Here is a 19,819-nt window from a genome sequence, read left to right as displayed (position 1 = left end):
AGAAAGTCTGACCCACAATCCACTCTACGTTTATTGTGTTGTTCACAAAATAGAAAGGAATAGAACCACCGTGGGCATCGGCACAAAAAGATGCAATCCCCTTGTATTGCTGAATACATATTTTGGCACAATTGTCCTATCGTGGATGGGTTTGTCTGTTGTGTGGGCTCGGGAAGATCCAAAGCCAAGATTTCTCACGAAGGATAAAAGCATATCCTAAAAAGGTCTTTCTTTGACAAAGAGAAAATGAGTGCTGGAAATTGCTGCCAACTTTAGGTCTGGTTTAACACAGTGAATGATAACAAATCTATTGACTGTGGATTTCTCTAAGCCTCAAAACTATGAACAATAGATCAATACAAGTGTCCCATATAAATCCAAAGTTTAATAAAAACTCTGCAATTGCTTACACATTTGCATAGGGATTTTACGGTTTAGGATATTAAATGGGTGTATTTGAATATGTATATGTGTGTGTGTGTGTATATATATATATATATATATATATATATATATATATATATATATATATATACACATATACACACACACACAAGGGTGTTGGGGGTTGGAACGCACTTGAAAAGTTGTGAGCCCTTGATTTAGTGTCCCTTGTCTGGTCCAGCTAGTCAGCCAAAGGAAGAAAAAAGCTCATACTACATACTATTGCACTGTAGTAACATAAGTGTCATAATGCAAAGTCATCTGTAGAGGGCTTTTTAATTTACCACAATGGCATGATTCTGGATATGTAAAAGCAGAGCAAAAACCTGGGTTGAGCCCAGAAACAGCACATGAATGTTCATTTAAAGGATCCAATCTTAACAGGTATTAAATAATCACATCACATCTTTAGGAAGCCTTCGAAGTTGGCCTATTCTCTAAAGTGACTTTCTGCACAAATCTTAACAGCTATCAAGAGCTAGTCTGATTTGATGGAGATTTGGATTTCACAGAGAATATAGAAGTGACAAAATGTCGTCCTCCATTTAGAATCCAGACTTTGATTTAAAGGAAATTATTATAAATCTAAGGAAATAATAGACCTGACACTACTACATACAAAAGAGGGACAGGGAGATTGTTGGTCCAGTGCACAGTCTCCAAAATTAACCTGTTATATATACTCAGTGCACTGTTCCAAAGGAACAAAAAGACCCTATATAATATAATATGACGCTGACAGACTTTGTCTTCAATTTGTAAGTGACATTACAGCACTTATAACATTTCTTTTTGAACAGGAGAAGTAGTTTTCTAGGTCCTGAAGAAGCGTCACGGGATCATTTTTTGACCAAGTGTAGGAGGCTGGACTGGCTTGTAGTGAGTACCAAGGGGTACTTGCACCTTGCACCAGGCCCAGTTATCCCTTATTAGTGTATAGGGTGTCTAGCAGCTTAGGCTGATAGATAATGGTAGTTTAGCAGAGCAGCTTAGGCTGAACTAGGAGACGTGTGAAGCTACTACAGTACCACTTAGTGTCATATGTACAATATCATAAGAAAACACAATACACAGTTATACTAAAAATAAAGGTACTTTATTTTTATGACAATATGCCAAAGTATCTTAGAGTGTACCCTCAGTGAGAGGATAGGAAATATACACAAGATATATATACACAATAGAAAAAATATGCAGTATAGTCTTAGAAAACAGTGCAAACAATGTATAGTTACAATAGGATGCAATGGGGAAACATAGGGATAGGGGCAACACAAACCATATACTCCAAAAGTGGAATGCGAACCACGAATGGACCCCAAACCTATGTGACCTTGTAGAGGGTCGCTGGGACTATTAGAAAATAGTGAGAGTTAGAAAAATAACCCTCCCCAAGACCCTGAAAAGTGAGTGCAAAGTGCACTAAAGTTCCCCTAAGGACAAAGTAGTCGTGTTAGAGGAATAACGCAGGAAAGACACAAACCAGCAATGCAACAACTGTGGATTTCCAATCTAGGGTACCTGTGGAACAAGGGGACCAAGTCCAAAAGTCACAAGCAAGTCGGAGATGGGCAGATGCCCAGGAAATGCCAGCTGCGGGTGCAAAGAAGCTTCTACTGGACAGAAGAAGCTGAGGTTTCTGCAGGAACGAAAAGGGCTAGAGACTTCCCCTTTGGTGGACGGATCCCTCTCGCCTTGGAGAGTCGTGCAGAAGTGTTTTCCCGCCGAAAGGACACCAACAAGCCTTGCTAGTCGCAAATCGTGCGTTTTGGCGTTTTTGGACACTGCTGGGGCCCAGGAGGGACCAGGAGGTCGTAAATTGGACCTGAAAAGAGAGGGGACGTCGAGCAAGACAAAGAGCCCTCACTGAAGCAGGTAGCACCCGGAGAAGTGCCAGAAACAGGCACTACGAGGATGCGTGAAACGGTGCTCGCCGAAGTTGCACAAAGGGGTCCCACGTCGCCGGAGACCAACTTAGAAAGTCGTGCAATGCAGGTTAGAGTGCCGTGGACCCAGGCTTGGCTGTGCACAAAGGATTTCCGCCGGAAGTGCACAGGGGCCGGAGTAGCTGCAAAGTCGCGGTTCCCAGCAATGCAGCCCAGCGAGGTGAGGCAAGGACTTACCTCCACCAAACTTGGACTGAAGAGTCACTGGACTGTGGGGGTCACTTGGACAGAGTCGCTGGATTCGAGGGACCTCGCTCGTCGTGCTGAGAGGAGACCCAAGGGACCGGTAATGCAGCTTTTTGGTGCCTGCGGTTGCAGGGGGAAGATTCCGTCGACCCACGGGAGATTTCTTCGGAGCTTCTGGTGCAGAGAGGAGGCAGACTACCCCCACAGCATGCACAAGCAGGAAAACAGTCGAGAAGGCGGCAGGATCAGCGTTACAGAGTTGCAGTAGTCGTCTTTGCTACTATGTTGCAGGTTTGCAGGCTTCCAGCGCGGTCAGCAGTCGATTCCTTATCAGAAGGTGAAGAGAGAGATGCAGAGGAACTCGGATGAGCTCTTGCATTCGTTATCTGAAGTTTCCCCAGAGACAGAGACCCTAAATAGCCAGAAAAGAGGGTTTGGCTACCTAGGAGAGAGGATAGGCTAGCAACACCTGAAGGAGCCTATCACAAGGAGTCTCTGACGTCACCTGGTGGCACTGGCCACTCAGAGCAGTCCAGTGTGCCAGCAGCACCTCTGTTTCCAAGATGGCAGAGGTCTGGAGCACACTGGAGGAGCTCTGGACACCTCCCAGGGGAGGTGCAGGTCAGGGGAGTGGTCACTCCCCTTTCCTTTGTCCAGTTTCGCGCCAGAGCAGGGCTAAGGGGTCCCCTGAACCGGTGTAGACTGGCTTATGCAGAATTGGGCCCCTCTGTGCCCAACAAAGCATTTCCAGAGGCTGGGGGAGGCTACTCCTCCCCTGCCTTCACACCATTTTCCAAAGGGAGAGGATGTCACACCCTCTCTCAGAGGAAGTTCTTTGTTCTGCCATCCTGGGCCAGGCCTGGCTGGACCCCAGGAGGGCAGATGCCTGTCTGAGGGGTTGGCAGCAGCAGCAGCTGCAGTGAAACCCCAGGAAGGGCAGTTTGGCAGTACCAGGGTCTGTGCTACAGACCACTGGGATCATGGGATTGTGCCAACTATGCCAGGATGGCATAGAGGGGGGCAATTCCATGATCATAGACATGTTACATGGCCATATTCGGAGTTACCATTGTGAAGCTACATATAGGTAGTGACCTATATGTAGTGCACGCGTGTAATGGTGTCCCCGCACTCACAAAGTTCAGGGAATTGGCTCTGAACAATGTGGGGGCACCTTGGCTAGTGCCAGGGTGCCCTCACACTAAGTAACTTTGCACCCAACCTTTACCAGGTAAAGGTTAGACATATAGGTGACTTATAAGTTACTTAAGTGCAGTGTAAAATGGCTGTGAAATAACGTGGACGTTATTTCACTCAGGCTGCAGTGGCAGGCCTGTGTAAGAATTGTCAGAGCTCCCTATGGGTGGCAAAATAAATGCTGCAGCCCATAGGGATCTCCTGGAACCCCAATACCCTGGGTACCTCAGTACCATATACTAGGGAATTATAAGGGTGTTCCAGTAAGCCAATGTAAATTGGTAAAATTGGTCACTAGCCTGTTAGTGACAATTTGAAATAAATGAGAGAGCATAACCACTGAGGTTCTGGTTAGCAGAGCCTCAGTGAGACAGTTAGGTACCACACAGGGAACATATACATGCACACCTATGAGCACTGGGGCCCTGTGTGACAGGGTCCCAGTGACACATACATATAGGCCACAAACCTATGAGCACTGGGGTCCTGACCAGCAGGATCCCAGTGACACATAACAAACATACTGAAAACATAGTGTTTTCACTATGAGCACTGAGGCCTGGCTATCAGGATCCCAGTGAGACAGTGAAAACAGTGACAAACACCCTGACATACACTCACAAACAGGCCAAAAGTGGGGGTAACAAGGCTAGAAAGAGGCTACCTTCTCACACAACCCCCCCCCCCCCCCAAACGAAGGACAATAAGGCTAACCTTGGCCAGTTGAGACTTTATTGTCTAAGTGGTGATAAGTAGAGAGTAGCTCTGCAATAGACTGGTTACTCCCTTTATCATCCACTATATGGTTACTTCCCTGTGGGGATGTAAACCACCCTGTTTTAAGTTTTTTAGCTAAGCAACAATGTGAAGATGTATTTTCAGAGTTTTTATCAGTAAGTTTTAGTTTAGAGCAGTAGGAATTGTCCACTGAACCTATTTGTAATGACGGGAATGCCAGACAGGGATGCTGTCTCAGAAAAGCCATAGCTGGGCAAAAACTTTGTCCAAATGGCTGGAAGAGAGAACAGGGATGCTGTTTCTCTTGAGTTGGAGCAAGGCAGGGATGCTGTCCTATGAGCTCCACACTAGGGCAGGGATGCTGTCCTAAGTGTTGTGAGGCAGTACAGGGTTTCTGCACTAAAGTTTCTCTGGGAGGGTTGGAGGGATGCTCCATGTTAACTAAAATGGTGCTCTTTTTGTCACCAATGTTAGTTATCCCACAGAGAGGTACTTCTACCTCAGGGAGTCCAGCTTTGCCAGCTGATGATTCCCTTGGAACAGGTGTCACCCCAGGAGAGGTTTCTCCCACCACAGGAATGCTATCCTGAATGGCAGGGTGGTTAGGGGATACTGTGATACCCTTTTTACCTGTTGATGGGGAGGGATCCTGAGTTTTCAGGCCTTCTCTCCTTTGCTTTTTCATTTCAGTAGAAATGAGAGGGAACAATTCCTCAGGGATGCCCAGCATGGCTGCATGGGCATAAAACTCTACATCTGCCCAACCTGAGGCCTCTAGGTCATTACCTAAGAGACAGTCTACAGGTAAGCTAGGTGATACCACCACCTGCTTAGGGCCAGTAACTCCACCCCAACTAAACTGAATTATAGCTAAGGGAATAAACTTAGTGGAGTTATGGACATCAATAATCTTATACTGTTGTCCAATGATGTGTTGATCAGGGTGCACTAGGTTTTCAGTCACCAAAGTGAAACTGGCACCTGTGTCCCTGTAGGCCAAGGCCTCAACACCATTTATTGAAACTGTCTGCCTGTACTTATCCATTGTAAGGGGACAAGCAGCCAGTGTGGCAAGGCCAATGCCACTAGGTGTGACAGAAACTGTCTTGGGACTGACTACCCCAGTTTCTACTATGGACCCAAAAGTGAACCCAACTACACCCTTAACTTGACTGTTGCCAGCAGTCCCACCACTAGTACCACTACTGCTAGGGGCACTAGAGCTTGATGTATTAGTGGTGGTAGGCTCAGGGGGTTTACCTGGACAGGACTTATCCCCTGGCCTATGGCCTCTGTTTTTACACACAAAGCACCAAGGCTTTTTAATGTGTGCAGGTTGAGAAGAAGAGGAATAATTAGTTTTATCCCCACCCTCTGAAGAGTGTTTAAGATTTGAAGTGGGATCTTTGGTTTTACCCTTATCCCCATGCTTATCTTGAGATTTTTCACCATCTTTCTTCTTATTGCCATCTTTGTCACCCCCTGTATGAACTTTTCTGTTCACCCTTGTTCTGACCCATTTGTCTGCCTTCTTTCCCAATTCTTGGGGAGAGGTCAGATCAGAGTCTACCAGGTACTGGTGCAACAAATCAGACACACAATTATTAAGTATATGCTCTCTCAGGATTGTGTTATACAGGCTTTCATAATCAGTAACTTTACTGCCATGTAACCACCCCTCCAAGGCCTTCACTGAATGGTCAATGAAATCAACCCAGTCTTGTGAAAGACTCCTTTTTGGTCTCTCTGAACTTTATCCTGTACTGTTCAGTGGTTAAGCCATAACCATCCAGGAGTGCATTCTTAAGAACTTGGAAATTATTAGCATCATTTTCTTTCACAGTAAGGAGCCTATCCCTACCTTTTCCACTAAATGATAGCCATAGGATAGCAGCCCACTGCCTTTGAGGGACATCCTGTACAACACAGGCCCTCTCAAGTGCAGCAAACCACTTGTTAATGTCATCCCCCTCCTTATAAGGGGGAACTATCTTGTGCAGATTCCTGGAATCATGCTCTTTTGCAGGATGACTATGGGGAATACTGCTGCTGCCACCATGGGTATCTAAACCCAACTTCTGTCTTTCCTTCTCTAATTCAAAAGACTGTCTATCCAAATCCAGCTGTTGCTTTTTAAGCTTCAGTCTGGTTTGTTCCACCCTCAACTTATTGAGTTCCCTCTCTAACATTCTGTCATCAGGGTTGGTGGGAGGGACATTCCTAGAAACAGAGCTATGATGGGAATGAACAGAAGGAGACCTGTCCCTTACAGAAGCCACCCTAACAGCTTGTTTAACAGAAACATTACTACCAGTATGGTGAGAGTAAATGCTTTTGCTATGATGTGAGACAACACTATTTGTATGGTGTGGCTCATCATCATTACCAACTATGCTAGACTGTCTAGTAATGGGCAGGCTAGGAAGTTTCTTTCCTGAATCTTTTCCTGGGGGAGTCCCTGAATCAGATTGAGAACTATTAGGTACTTTTTCAACAGATGAGGCACCTATGGCCTTATCCTGTTCTCTAAGCATGTTAAGTAACAGTTCCAAGGAAGGATTCTTCCCTACACTCAAACCTCTCTCTATACAGAGACTCCTTGCTCTTTTCCAGCTAAGGTTGTCATATGCAAGTTTGGACAGATCAACATTTTGGCCTGTGCCAGACATTTTTAGAGAGAGTTAAAGTGATAGTAAAAGATAAAAAGTTTGTCAGAGCTTTTAGAAAGACAGAGAAAAAAACTTTTTAAACTTTTTAGAACTTTTTGAAAGTTTAGAGGTACTTTTCAGCACTTAGAAAAGAGTGAAAAGAGGAAATGCTAAACTTTTTGGCTATGTGTATATACACTGACCTTGTTTTGTATATTTTTCTCTTATGAAAAGTACAATGACAAGAGTGGTAAGTAGTCTCAAGCACTTATCCCACCACTGCACAACCAATGTAGGAGGCTGGACTGGCTTGTAGTGAGTACCAAGGGGTACTTGCACCTTGCACCAGGCCCAGTTATCCCTTATTAGTGTATAGGGTGTCTAGCAGCTTAGGCTGATAGATAATGGTAGCTTAGCAGAGCAGCTTAGGCTGAACTAGGAGACGTGTGAAGCTACTACAGTACCACTTAGTGTCATATGTACAATATCATAAGAAAACACAATACACAGTTATACTAAAAATAAAGGTACTTTATTTTTATGACAATATGCCAAAGTATCTTAGAGTGTACCCTCAGTGAGAGGATAGGAAATATACACAAGATATATATACACAATAGAAAAAATATGCAGTATAGTCTTAGAAAACAGTGCAAACAATGTATAGTTACAATAGGATGCAATGGGGAAACATAGGGATAGGGGCAACACAAACCATATACTCCAAAAGTGGAATGCGAACCACGAATGGACCCCAAACCTATGTGACCTTGTAGAGGGTCGCTGGGACTATTAGAAAATAGTGAGAGTTAGAAAAATAACCCTCCCCAAGACCCTGAAAAGTGAGTGCAAAGTGCACTAAAGTTCCCCTAAGGACAAAGTAGTTGTGTTAGAGGAATAACGCAGGAAAGACACAAACCAGCAATGCAACAACTGTGGATTTCCAATCTAGGGTACCTGTGGAACAAGGGGACCAAGTCCAAAAGTCACAAGCAAGTCGGAGATGGGCAGATGCCCAGGAAATGCCAGCTGCGGGTGCAAAGAAGCTTCTACTGGACAGAAGAAGCTGAGGTTTCTGCAGGAACGAAAAGGACTAGAGACTTCCCCTTTGGTGGACGGATCCCTCTCGCCTTGGAGAGTCGTGCAGAAGTGTTTTCCCGCCGAAAGGACGCCAACAAGCCTTGCTAGTCGCAAATCGTGCGTTTGGCGTTTTTGGACGCTGCTGGGGCCCAGGAGGGACCAGGAGGTCGCAAATTGGACCTGAAGAGAGAGGGGACGTCGAGCAAGACAAAGAGCCCTCACTGAAGCAGGTAGCTCCCGGAGAAGTGCCAGAAACAGGCACTACGAGGATGCGTGAAACGGTGCTCGCCGAAGTTGCACAAAGGGGTCCCACGTCGCCGGAGACCAACTTAGAAAGTCGTGCAATGCAGGTTAGAGTGCCGTGGACCCAGGCTTGGCTGTGCACAAAGGATTTCCGCCGGAATTGCACAGGGGCCGGAGTAGCTGCAAAGTTGCGGTTCCCAGCAATGCAGCCCAGCGAGGTGAGGCAAGGACTTACCTCCACCAAACTTGGACTGAAGAGTCACTGGACTGTGGGGGTCACTTGGACAGAGTCGCTGGATTCGAGGGACCTCGCTCGTCGTGCTGAGAGGAGACCCAAGGGACCGGTAATGCAGCTTTTTGGTGCCTGCGGTTGCAGGGGGAAGATTCCGTCGACCCACGGGAGATTTCTTCGGAGCTTCTGGTGCAGAGAGGAGGCAGACTACCCCCACAGCATGCACAAGCAGGAAAACAGTCGAGAAGGCGGCAGGATCAGCGTTACAGAGTTGCAGTAGTCGTCTTTGCTACTATGTTGCAGGTTTGCAGGCTTCCAGCGCGGTCAGCAGTCGATTCCTTATCAGAAGGTGAAGAGAGAGATGCAGAGGAACTCGGATGAGCTCTTGCATTCGTTATCTGAAGTTTCCCCAGAGACAGAGACCCTAAATAGCCAGAAAAGAGGGTTTGGCTACCTAGGAGAGAGGATAGGCTAGCAACACCTGAAGGAGCCTATCACAAGGAGTCTCTGACGTCACCTGGTGGCACTGGCCACTCAGAGCAGTCCAGTGTGCCAGCAGCACCTCTGTTTCCAAGATGGCAGAGGTCTGGAGCACACTGGAGGAGCTCTGGACACCTCCCAGGGGAGGTGCAGGTCAGGGGAGTGGTCACTTCCCTTTCCTTTGTCCAGTTTCGCGCCAGAGCAGGGCTAAGCAGTCCCCTGAACCGGTGTAGACTGGCTTATGCAGAATTGGGCACCTCTGTGCCCAACAAAGCATTTCCAGAGGCTGGGGGAGGCTACTCCTCCCCTGCCTTCACACCATTTTCCAAAGGGAGAGGGTGTCACACCCTCTCTCAGAGGAAGTTCTTTGTTCTGCCATCCTGGGCCAGGCCTGGCTGGACCCCAGGAGGGCAGATGCCTGTCTGAGGGGTTGGCAGCAGCAGCAGCTGCAGTGAAACCCCAGGAAGGGCAGTTTGGCAGTACCAGGGTCTGTGCTACAGACCACTGGGATCATGGGATTGTGCCAACTATGCCAGGATGGCATAGAGGGGAGCAATTCCATGATCATAGACATGTTACATGGCCATATTCGGAGTTACCATTGTGAAGCTACATATAGGTAGTGACCTATATGTAGTGCACGCGTGTAATGGTGTCCCCGCACTCACAAAGTTCAGGGAATTGGCTCTGAACAATGTGGGGGCACCTTGGCTAGTGCCAGGGTGCCCTCACACTAAGTAACTTTGCACCCAACCTTTACCAGGTAAAGGTTAGACATATAGGTGACTTATAAGTTACTTAAGTGCAGTGTAAAATGGCTGTGAAATAACGTGGACGTTATTTCGTCCAGGCTGCAGTGGCAGGCCTGTGTAAGAATTGTCAGAGCTCCCTATGGGTGGCAAAAGAAATGCTGCAGCCCATAGGGATCTCCTGGAACCCCAATACCCTGGGTACCTCAGTACCATATACTAGGGAATTATAAGGGTGTTCCAGTAAGCCAATGTAAATTGGTAAAATTGGTCACTAGCCTGTTAGTGACAATTTGAAATAAATGAGAGAGCATAACCACTGAGGTTCTGGTTAGCAGAGCCTCAGTGAGACAGTTAGGCACCACACAGGGAACATATACATGCACACCTATGAGCACTGGGGCCCTGTGTGACAGGGTCCCAGTGACACATACATATAGGCCACAAACCTATGAGCACTGGGGTCCTGACCAGCAGGATCCCAGTGACACATAACAAACATACTGAAAACATAGTGTTTTCACTATGAGCACTGAGGCCTGGCTATCAGGATCCCAGTGAGACAGTGAAAACAGTGACAAACACCCTGACATACACTCACAAACAGGCCAAAAGTGGGGGTAACAAGGCTAGAAAGAGGCTACCTTCTCACACCAAGTAAGGACGCGAAACATGTTGACCATCTAGACAGGATTAGGCATACTATCCCTCCTCCTCCATAGAGTATAGCGGGACATTATTCCCACTAAAACTCTTCTTATACATTTTAATCTTGGCCTGTACCTTGTTTCTGACTCATTAAAGTGATGCTTTAAGGTTCAGAGCCAATTTTATCTTACTCTCACTCTCCTTCACTCCCCTTTTTAATTTTTTTTGTTGTCAGTTCTTGTTGCAGACCTCCATTTGGTGATTGGCCAACGGTTAAGTACCACCCTTATTTTTGGGTGGTCCGCCAGACATTGCAGCACCGGTCTGACGTGGAGATAGCCCAATGATGAAACATGTTACCCTATTGGGTCCTTGAGGGCTCTCCTGGAATCAATCATACCTTCGCCCGCCCTTCTTCCTATATATTATATAGGGTCTTTTTGTTCCTTTGGAACAGTGCACTGAGTATATATAACATAGACCTGACACTGCAACGTTTTAAAAAAATTGTCTTTATTGAAGTTCCTCACATCAATTCAGGATGTTATTAACATACACAGTAACTACAGGCTAATACCAATATGATCAGTTTCCTTCGCTTGGATACAATTTTTTTTCAACCAGAGAAGCAAAACATTAACAACCAACTAAAATTAATTTGGCAGTGGGCAGCTAGATGACGTGTATCTAGAATCAGCCTTTACGGGGAGAAAGGTGTGGCGTTAGTTGCAGAGGAAGGTGTTAGCTACTACCATAAAGGCATCTCCAGCTGAAGAGTGGGGAAGGGGGATGTAATTCGGTGCTGTCAATCTCACGTCCCCAGTGGGGTCTGCCATCTCATCAACCCCAAGTCTTCACTCCTAGTCTGGACGCAGAATGTAGGGGAGGTGGAGGGGTCTGGGACCATCCATGGTGGGAGCATGGTATGTCTGGCTTGCCGTGTGTGGGAGGGCTTCAGTAGGGTATGTTTTTCTAGTCGTCTCTAGTGTGCAATCTGTCATACTGATCCAATCCTGTGCATTGGTGTAAGGCATGATCTACACTAGTCTCTGAGACTTGTTCAAGTTGGCGGGGTGACTCTCTCATTCACACACAAGTCCTTTGTGTGTCCTTGCTCGGCAAACCTTCAATAGATGTGGCTGGCTGGGGTTTTGTTGACTCCAGTCCATTCAGTGTGGCATTCCATATCTGCAAATCACATTCAGCATTTTCATCAGGGCGAACCAGTATAAGTCTCCTCTCTTCCGTTATCTGTCATTCATGCAGGTCCGCATCCCGCCTTTTCAATGTGGGTGGGGGGGTCAGGTGGTGGAGTCCAGTGAATAGTGACATGGCATTGACCAAACCTAACAGAGCAAATTTATAACCCATTTTAATCCCCTTTTGTGGCACAGGAAGCATGTGGAGGAATGTCACCGGATCCAACCCCATGTCTAGGGCAACTCGGCTGTTGTGTGGTGTAAATCTTTTGCAGCCTCTGAGGGGTGAGATATGTGCAGTGTGAATAATTTAATTGGACAAATTTACACCAGGCATTACTTGCCACTCCTCACACCTGCACAAATGCCCGGCACCACTCAGCATCGATGAGCGGGATCATTAAGCCTCCCATCCACCAGTCCCAAATTGGTGAGAAGTCAACTCTGCAATCCAATTTCAGTGCCTTGTATATGCAAGAGATCATTCTTCTAGTGGAGCCAGGGTCCAGTAATAATTGCAGTGTATGAGATTCCTCAGGCTTGGTGGGAAAGGTGGGCCACATCTCACAAACTGTGCAGGAGATTTTGGCATATTGCAGGAATTGCCTGGGTGGTAGCAGAAACCACTCCTGGGCCTCATTCGCGGAGAGAAAGACCCCGTTCAGGTAGAGGTCTCTGGCTGTTGTGCAACCCCCAGCGTACCATCGTGAAAAATCCATCACTGCCTGTATCTACTTAAATCCCGAGAACCATGTCAGTGATAGAAGCTTCGCATAGGGGGCTCTTCGGAGCACCCATGTGACTGCCGTTCGGCTGCCTAGCATACTATAAAGGGGGTGTCAATCTGCACTCCAGTCCCTCTCATCAAGTATTCAGGGAGGTTTGCTACTCCATCCCAGTTTGCTAGGAAAGTTTTTCCCTCTGTGTGGTCTCCAGAACACCATTGTGTGGCATACTGTAAGATTCCCGCGAAATAATACGTCTGTAGGTCAGTTATGCTTAGACCTCTTAACTCCATATCCAGTTTCAGCATGTCTAATTTAACCATTTTCTGTTTATTTGCCCATACCAGGGCAATAAGAAGACTGTTTAGTTTGCTGAATGCTGCCCATGGAATGCGACACAGAGCTTTGCAGAACATAAAGGCAGCGAGGGAGGAGTACCATTCTCCTTAGCGCTGCCCTTCCTATAATAAAAAGCAGGAGGCGATTCCAGAATTGGATTGAGGCCTCAAGGCACGTGAACACAGCTCCCAGGTTTAAAGCATAATTATCAGTCAGTATGCACCACTTGTATGCCCAAATATTGGGAATGACGGTGCTCCCAGTCTAGTCCCAGCAGGGCAGGTCAGAGGCATCCGTCTCTGATATGCTCGCCAGAGGGAATAGAACCCATTTCTGCTGGTTGACGCAGAGGCCAGAGATCTTGCCGAAAGCTGACATGATTTCCATCAATGCAATTACTGCTTGTTCTGGATGACTAATATAGAGTAAAGCGTAATCTGCACATAGGGAAACCACATGTACACGCCACCCACCTCTATACCCCAACGTGCCATGTTCTGTCGCAATCTCTGCGTGAGGGACTCTAACGCTAGAGCAAAAGACACTATAGGTATGGGTTTAGAAACCAAGGTGCTGATGCGGACCCGCGCCATCCAGCAAGCATAGAGTAGCCGGATCCATGGTATAAATACTGTTCCCAGTACCATCCCCTCCAGCACAGTCCATAGGCACTCCCATCTCAGGGGGTCAGAGGCTTTTACAATATTGTAACACTGCAACTTAGTATTGCCTAATGTCCAAAGCTGCTTTTTACCAACTAAAAAAATCCAATCACATTATTCATCTGCTGACCAGACCATTTAGAGGCACAAATAACATTCAAAATAGGCTGCTTTGTTTCCAAGGAGCTATACACAGGCTAAGTATCTTACCTGAAAATGTAGCTTTTGGTGGCAGATGGATTCTGTAGTATCAAAAACAATGACTGCCTTAATCTAGAAATTCCTAGAGTCAATAACACAACATTTCTCACTCAGATGTTGCCATCACTTTTCCAAGAGGGCTGATCTGACAGCCAGGCTCCAATATGAACTATGTTTGACTCACAGAAAACTCTTCTTTCCCAAGACATTAAAGTTCCACATCTTCGCCATTCATAACCCTAGTTCCCTAGCCTGGGACCACCTTCTCTTGCCAGCATCACAAGTATTTTCCTATCCCTACTGCACTGTTGTGAGTGCCGATATACTTCATTTATAAAAAAAAAATGCTCTACATCCACCTTGTTGAATGCACACACTACAGCACCTCCACTGATAAACAGATAATAATATGGATAGACCTGTGGCATCCACTATTTTCAAACTTCTCCACCAGCTTGGATAATAATCTAATACTGGTCGTGGGATTTCCAGAGGCAGAAACAAGTCCCAAATGTACTGTAAAACATGTACAAAAAAATATATAGGGGCAAATAAAATCTTTGATGCGTTGTTCAATATTGTCAAAGGAGGGAGAGGCTCCGAGGCAGGCAGTTAACGAAAAGATGCAGAGAATCAACTGAGTGGAATTATGCGAAGGTCTTTGAAAATTAAACATTATACAAGGATAGTTCTACCAAGGAAACAATAAGCAAAAGTGTAATACTACAAAGTATCAGTCATATTATGTTTCTAGCAAATAAAAAAATACACTGGAAAATAGTTTGATGGCTAACAATCTTTTGCCAGGCATCACACAATTTCTTAAATTAAAAAAGGAAATAATCAGGCAAGGATCATTGCTGCGGAGTACAGTAATGTAGAAATACACATATTAACACAGGTTTTGTCAAAGCCAAGAGATCTCACCTATTAGAGCTACTGGCTTTGTAAATGTTTTAGCCATGTTGTACAGCAGCATGGCAGCAGTGCATCGTAGTTGAAAGTGAAACAAAACTATGACATGCCCAGTGCTAGCTGCATAACTGACCTTTTTTTTTTTAATTGCTGTTGGGGAGAGGGAGAGGGAGAGAGAAAGAGAGAGAGAGGGCAGGGTAGGAGGCAACACTAAAGGAGGGATGGCGTGAGGGGATAACAGACAAAGATGGGTGTGTGAAAAAATAGCAGTGATCCAGCCAGCACAGGCCATGTCATAATGCTTTTTTGTGTATTGTGGGGCAGGAGGCAATGGGGAGGGGGCAGGAGGCTACGGAGAGGGGGCAGGAGGCAATAAAGTGAGGACGTGGAGAGGGAGGCAACAGAGGTAAGGAGGTAGCACGAGTGAGAACATGAGGGAGACAACTGAAAAATACACACTCTCGTAGAGTGCTTAAACGCAAAGAAAAAGGTAGCATCTACAAAATGAGCAGTGCAAGGACACAAGTAATGCATCCTTCTGTCAGGGGAGGGACAAACACACGAAGAGGAATGAAGCTATCAGCAGCTGACCAATAAGAAGCAAGCAAATGAGTGACAATGAAGCCAACCAATGGTATGTAATGGGTTGCCTCTAAGCCCACTGTCAGAAAGCAAAAGAGGTCGCAAGCAACAGCACACACACTATGTTAGGCAAGACCTAAAAAAGGGTTCCAGGGATAAACTGCAAGAGAAGGCTACATGAAGGACATCTTGCGTAATGTGATTTTAAAGGAAACCCATGTGCACCTTTAAAGAAACCCTGGCTTATGTAGTAGCTTTATGGTTGGATAATACCTACAATGAAGAAACACGAAGCAGAATATAAATTCAGTCTAATGGGAGTTAAACCCTTTCTAAAAAGGGAATTAAATAAGTGCTAGTAAACTTACTTGGATATATCTCGGCTGTCACGTTGCCATGGAAATACCACATTTCCAGTGGCTGCCCGGTAACTGTATATTCCCAGGAGCCCTAGTGCCATGGCTATTTTTGAAACAAGTGAGCATCTTCTCTGCACAAGGATAAAGATCATAGCCATGGACAGAGCAGTCAGAAACGAGAGTGCAGCTTTATGTTCGGAGCTGTGAAAAATAAAAATATTGATGCGTTTTTACAATTCTATATTGCTACAGGCATACGGATATTGCGTTAGTGAAATATTTTAGACTGCTTTTTAGCTACTTTCTAGAAAGCGAGCTTAAATATATTCTAATTAGGCAACATAAAATCATTTTAATGAGGCATTCTTCTTGAGCACATTCTTTCAAAAATAGTTCTCCTCTTTTCTCACCATATGCTGCATATTCTATTTTTGTCGCACATTGATGAACTCATAGTACATAGCACTACAGCCAATAATAGAACAAATGAAGAGGGTTGCACAGCAGCAGCATGAAACAGCCACCCAGCTTTGTTCTCAAATACACCAGCGCACAGCCACGGGAGCGGGATGTACTGCAGCATCCAAGGACTTTTTCAAGGAGTTCAGATCGAAAGTGAGCAATAAAGATGTATTTATGTGTTTTTTCTGTTTGTTCAAGAAAGGGGTGAAGTACCTCCTGACAAAGCGTTATTAATGAATTTAACACATGAATCTGGACTTAAATTTCCTTTCTGGACTGCGAACTGAAGGCATTTTGTAACACGAACCTAGTGCCTGCCATTCATGTTGTTGTACAGGGGAGAATGAAAGCAACATTATGTCATATAAATAGGCATTTGCTAGCTTTATATATACATTGAACCTCTAATAATTACAAATATGTGCATACCGCACTGTCCCTTGACCCCGAAGTGTAATATGAACAAATGTTTTAGGGAGTCGAAGTAAACCAAGATAGAATAATTTCTTTAGAGTTCTCACAAATTAAACTCATTCCATTTATTAATTTTACCTGTGTCCCTTTTTCATTTGAAAAAGACAATTTCAACCCAGTAAGTCACTATTTTGTGACCTAACAGGCAAGCTCAATACTTTATTAGCATTCATTTCCATTAATGTTGTATCTTACACGTTGGCGCTTTAATGCCACACGAATGCTAAATAGTTTTTGGTTTACCCTTTTCCCTGCACATATTACCATCTGTACACTTTGACTTTAGCAATAAAAGTAATTGCGTCATGTGATGTAATCACATCAATGACAATGTAAGACTACATAATGCCTCAAAAATCCTTACCTCAAAACTACCAGCAAAGTGTGGTAATGTGTTTAAAATGATAATTTAATGTTTTTATGATGTGTCATCCTTTATTAATCCCTCTCAAAACTATGCATCAAAACGTAAGTACCAGGAAAAACAATTTTGCGATTGGGGTTTTCCTCCAGATTTAGCTGTGTGCTATAAATGAGCACTATTAGTTTTCGTTTTAACTTTGTGATTTTGGATGTCTCATATTGTTTCAGTCCACAATTTGTCATTTAACCCCAGAGATATTTTTCAATTTACACCACAAGATGCATTAATCATCTGAGCTAATGTATGATTACCCCATCACAGGACTTCCTCGTCCCAGTCATAACATGGTGAGGCAGTACCGCCCCCAGGCAGGCACTTCACAGGCTAGTCCACTTTTACATTTTTTTGCTCCTGTAAATTTAAAGGCTCCTCCCTCCTTTCTACAGACCTGTTTTTCTCTCTAGGTAAGCTCTGTGCTTTTCCGCTTATGTTAAATGTTTGCATTTTCAATTTTGTCTATATTCACCATTTGTTTGCTGTGCTCCTTGTCCATGCATTGGTGGGGGGGGGGGGGGGGAGCGATAGTGTTTAAAGCGTGATGCTTCATTTCAGTGCTCCACACATAACCACGCTCCCCCATTCATTTGCAAGTCTGGAGAGGGTTGATATGCGGTCTGCGAACTGGCCATTCAGGAACCAAATTCAAGCGGTTCACTGCTACAGGGACAGCGCTCTGGGGCATGCTTTTTCTCTGGTGATGGCTGCACACTGCATTTCTTAGCAGCAGGGTCTCGCTAGACACAATACTTTGCTGGTAAGAAACAAGCATAAATAGGAACTAGTGCTGTTAGTACTGTGTACTTCCTGGTGTTGTGTGCACCTCAAATACAACTTGATGGGATTGGGGGGGGGGGGAGGGGGGGGAGGGGGGAAAAAGGAAGCACAAAAGATGAAAAATGTTGAGGTGTTGGAGGAAGACGATAATTTGCAGCTATCTAAATCTGACCTGCAACCAATGATTGATCAGGATGTGGTTCTCAATGATCTCCAAGAAAAGCACCAGAAATGGGACCTAGAAGATTTTTCCCCTAAAGGGAAGTATATACAGGGGAAAGTATTTCAAGCCCCTGTTAGTCCATATCTAGGATGTGCTGGGGTTTCCACCAAAAACTGTTGATGAACAAGGTTCTAATTCTCAGTACAGTGCACCATTGGAGGATCATCGCCCCTTACATGACTTTATAAAGGACTTTCTTCTTAAGGCATGGAAGGCAGTTGACAAACAGTGTCTTTGTATCCTCTGAGGAATCCACTCTGTCTGATGCCATAGACATCCTGCCTTAAAGTGGTCCTATGCAGCATCTTATTTTGTCAATGGACTAGTACTTAACGCTGCTTATGCACACCATGTTTTAGTGAAAGACTTTTAAAAATTGTTTGACTCTCTTCAGGAGAAGGAGGATCCCATACCAATTCCAGCACAGAAGGAAATTCCGTCTCTGTTCCTTTCCAACATAACATTCGATAATCTGTGGGCATCACAGTCTGCAGCAGGTACAGCAGTAGCAGGATGCAGAGCATTGTGGATGAAACCATGGAGGCACATCAAAAATCTCGGTTTCAAAAACTCACATTCTCAGGTCCCAAGCTCTTTGGGGAATAGTTAAATGAGATCGGTGGAGAGATCGATGGACTTGAAGAAAATGTTAAAGCCCTTCAAGTTGTTTTAAGGGATTTTTTTTCCCCAGAAACAGAATTTCCAAACTCAACAGAATGCCAGTAGTCTCTTTCATGTCAGGTCTCATGGTCGGGGGTGGAGCCGCATTTACCATCAAAACCCAGCCACAGAGAGTTTTCTCTGGACTCAGCCAGAAACGGAAGCGAGACTTTAATTCTTCCAACACGAATGGTCACTACATGTCACAGACAGGTGGGTTCTGTGAGTAATTCATCAAGGTTATCTGAATCCTTTCTTTACCCTCTTCCAAGGAATGTGTTTAAGCCTACACCATTTTCGTTTATCACAGCTTTATCGTGGAGTTAGACATTGTAGTTAAGACATTGCAGATGAGCTGTGTTTTTCCACATGGTAGACCAAGCTGTGTTTTTCGTATTGTGTTCACACCGAACCCTAGTGTGATAAGAGAGCGTATATTTTGTGTTTTCCTCTCTACTCAGCCCTGGGAAAAAGCGAGGTTTGGAGACTTGGCCACTCTCCAACTCTTGTTTTGTTCCCACTCTGATGTACAGTAGCCAGCATGTTTTGACTAAGGGGCCTGTTAGCAGGCTTTATCATTATAAGACGGTGTCCCTGGGCAGCAGCAAGGGGGAATTTTCCAGGACTTCAGTCAGGAGCAGACGTCAGCTGCCTGACCTCCCGTTTGGGTTGAAATCTCTTTCTCGCAGTTGAACAGGAGTCATCAACTTGCAGGCATGAGAAAGATGACGAGCAATGATAGGCCCTATGGTGATGAATTTTGACTTTTATTCTTTGCTTTGAAGTTATGCTATAATATAATCACGTGTATTTGCTGTGTACATTACAATTGAGAAGTACTTTGATATATTTTGCTTTCATTGCTGTGACTACTTTTAAACGTGGGCTTCCGAACCCACTAATCTCGTCTCTCAGGAACCTCGTGGTGAAGTAATAATATTAAATGTCTTCTTTAAACTAAGAAGTGCATTCCAGAGAAGTTTTGTCAGCTCGGTCATAAGATAAAGGAAAGCAAAACATTAAGGCGTGCGTCAGCATTCTGGGAGTCGAAATAGAGATTGGAGGTGCACGATTTAAAAGTGTAATTGTTTTTGTTGTTTAGAGAATTAAAGAAGCACGGCAGACCAGGTTTGAAAATGCATGTGAAGTTAAACTGCCTTATGGTGCTGTGAGAAACATGTTTTCTTGTTTATCAGGACTTTGTGAGTCTTGGGATGAGTGCTTGGATA

The 19,819-nt window shown here is 44.9% G+C and overlaps 1 protein-coding gene across 2 annotated transcripts in view; it reads right to left on the bottom strand.

Annotated features, from left to right (window-relative positions):
* The window catches only part of PIGG (phosphatidylinositol glycan anchor biosynthesis class G (EMM blood group)), a 990,222-nt gene that overhangs the window by 511,931 nt on the left and 458,472 nt on the right, over positions 1–19,819 (bottom strand). For both annotated transcript variants that reach the window (XM_069236721.1, XM_069236724.1), the window contains one exon: positions 15,583–15,774. In XM_069236721.1, coding sequence (XP_069092822.1) covers positions 15,583–15,774 — 192 coding nt within the window. The remainder of the gene's footprint in view (positions 1–15,582; positions 15,775–19,819) is intronic.

This window comes from Pleurodeles waltl, chromosome 1_2 (assembly GCF_031143425.1).
Source record: "Pleurodeles waltl isolate 20211129_DDA chromosome 1_2, aPleWal1.hap1.20221129, whole genome shotgun sequence".
Classification (NCBI taxonomy): Eukaryota; Metazoa; Chordata; class Amphibia; order Caudata; family Salamandridae; genus Pleurodeles; species Pleurodeles waltl.
This window is presented reverse-complemented; position numbering and strand designations above follow the sequence as displayed.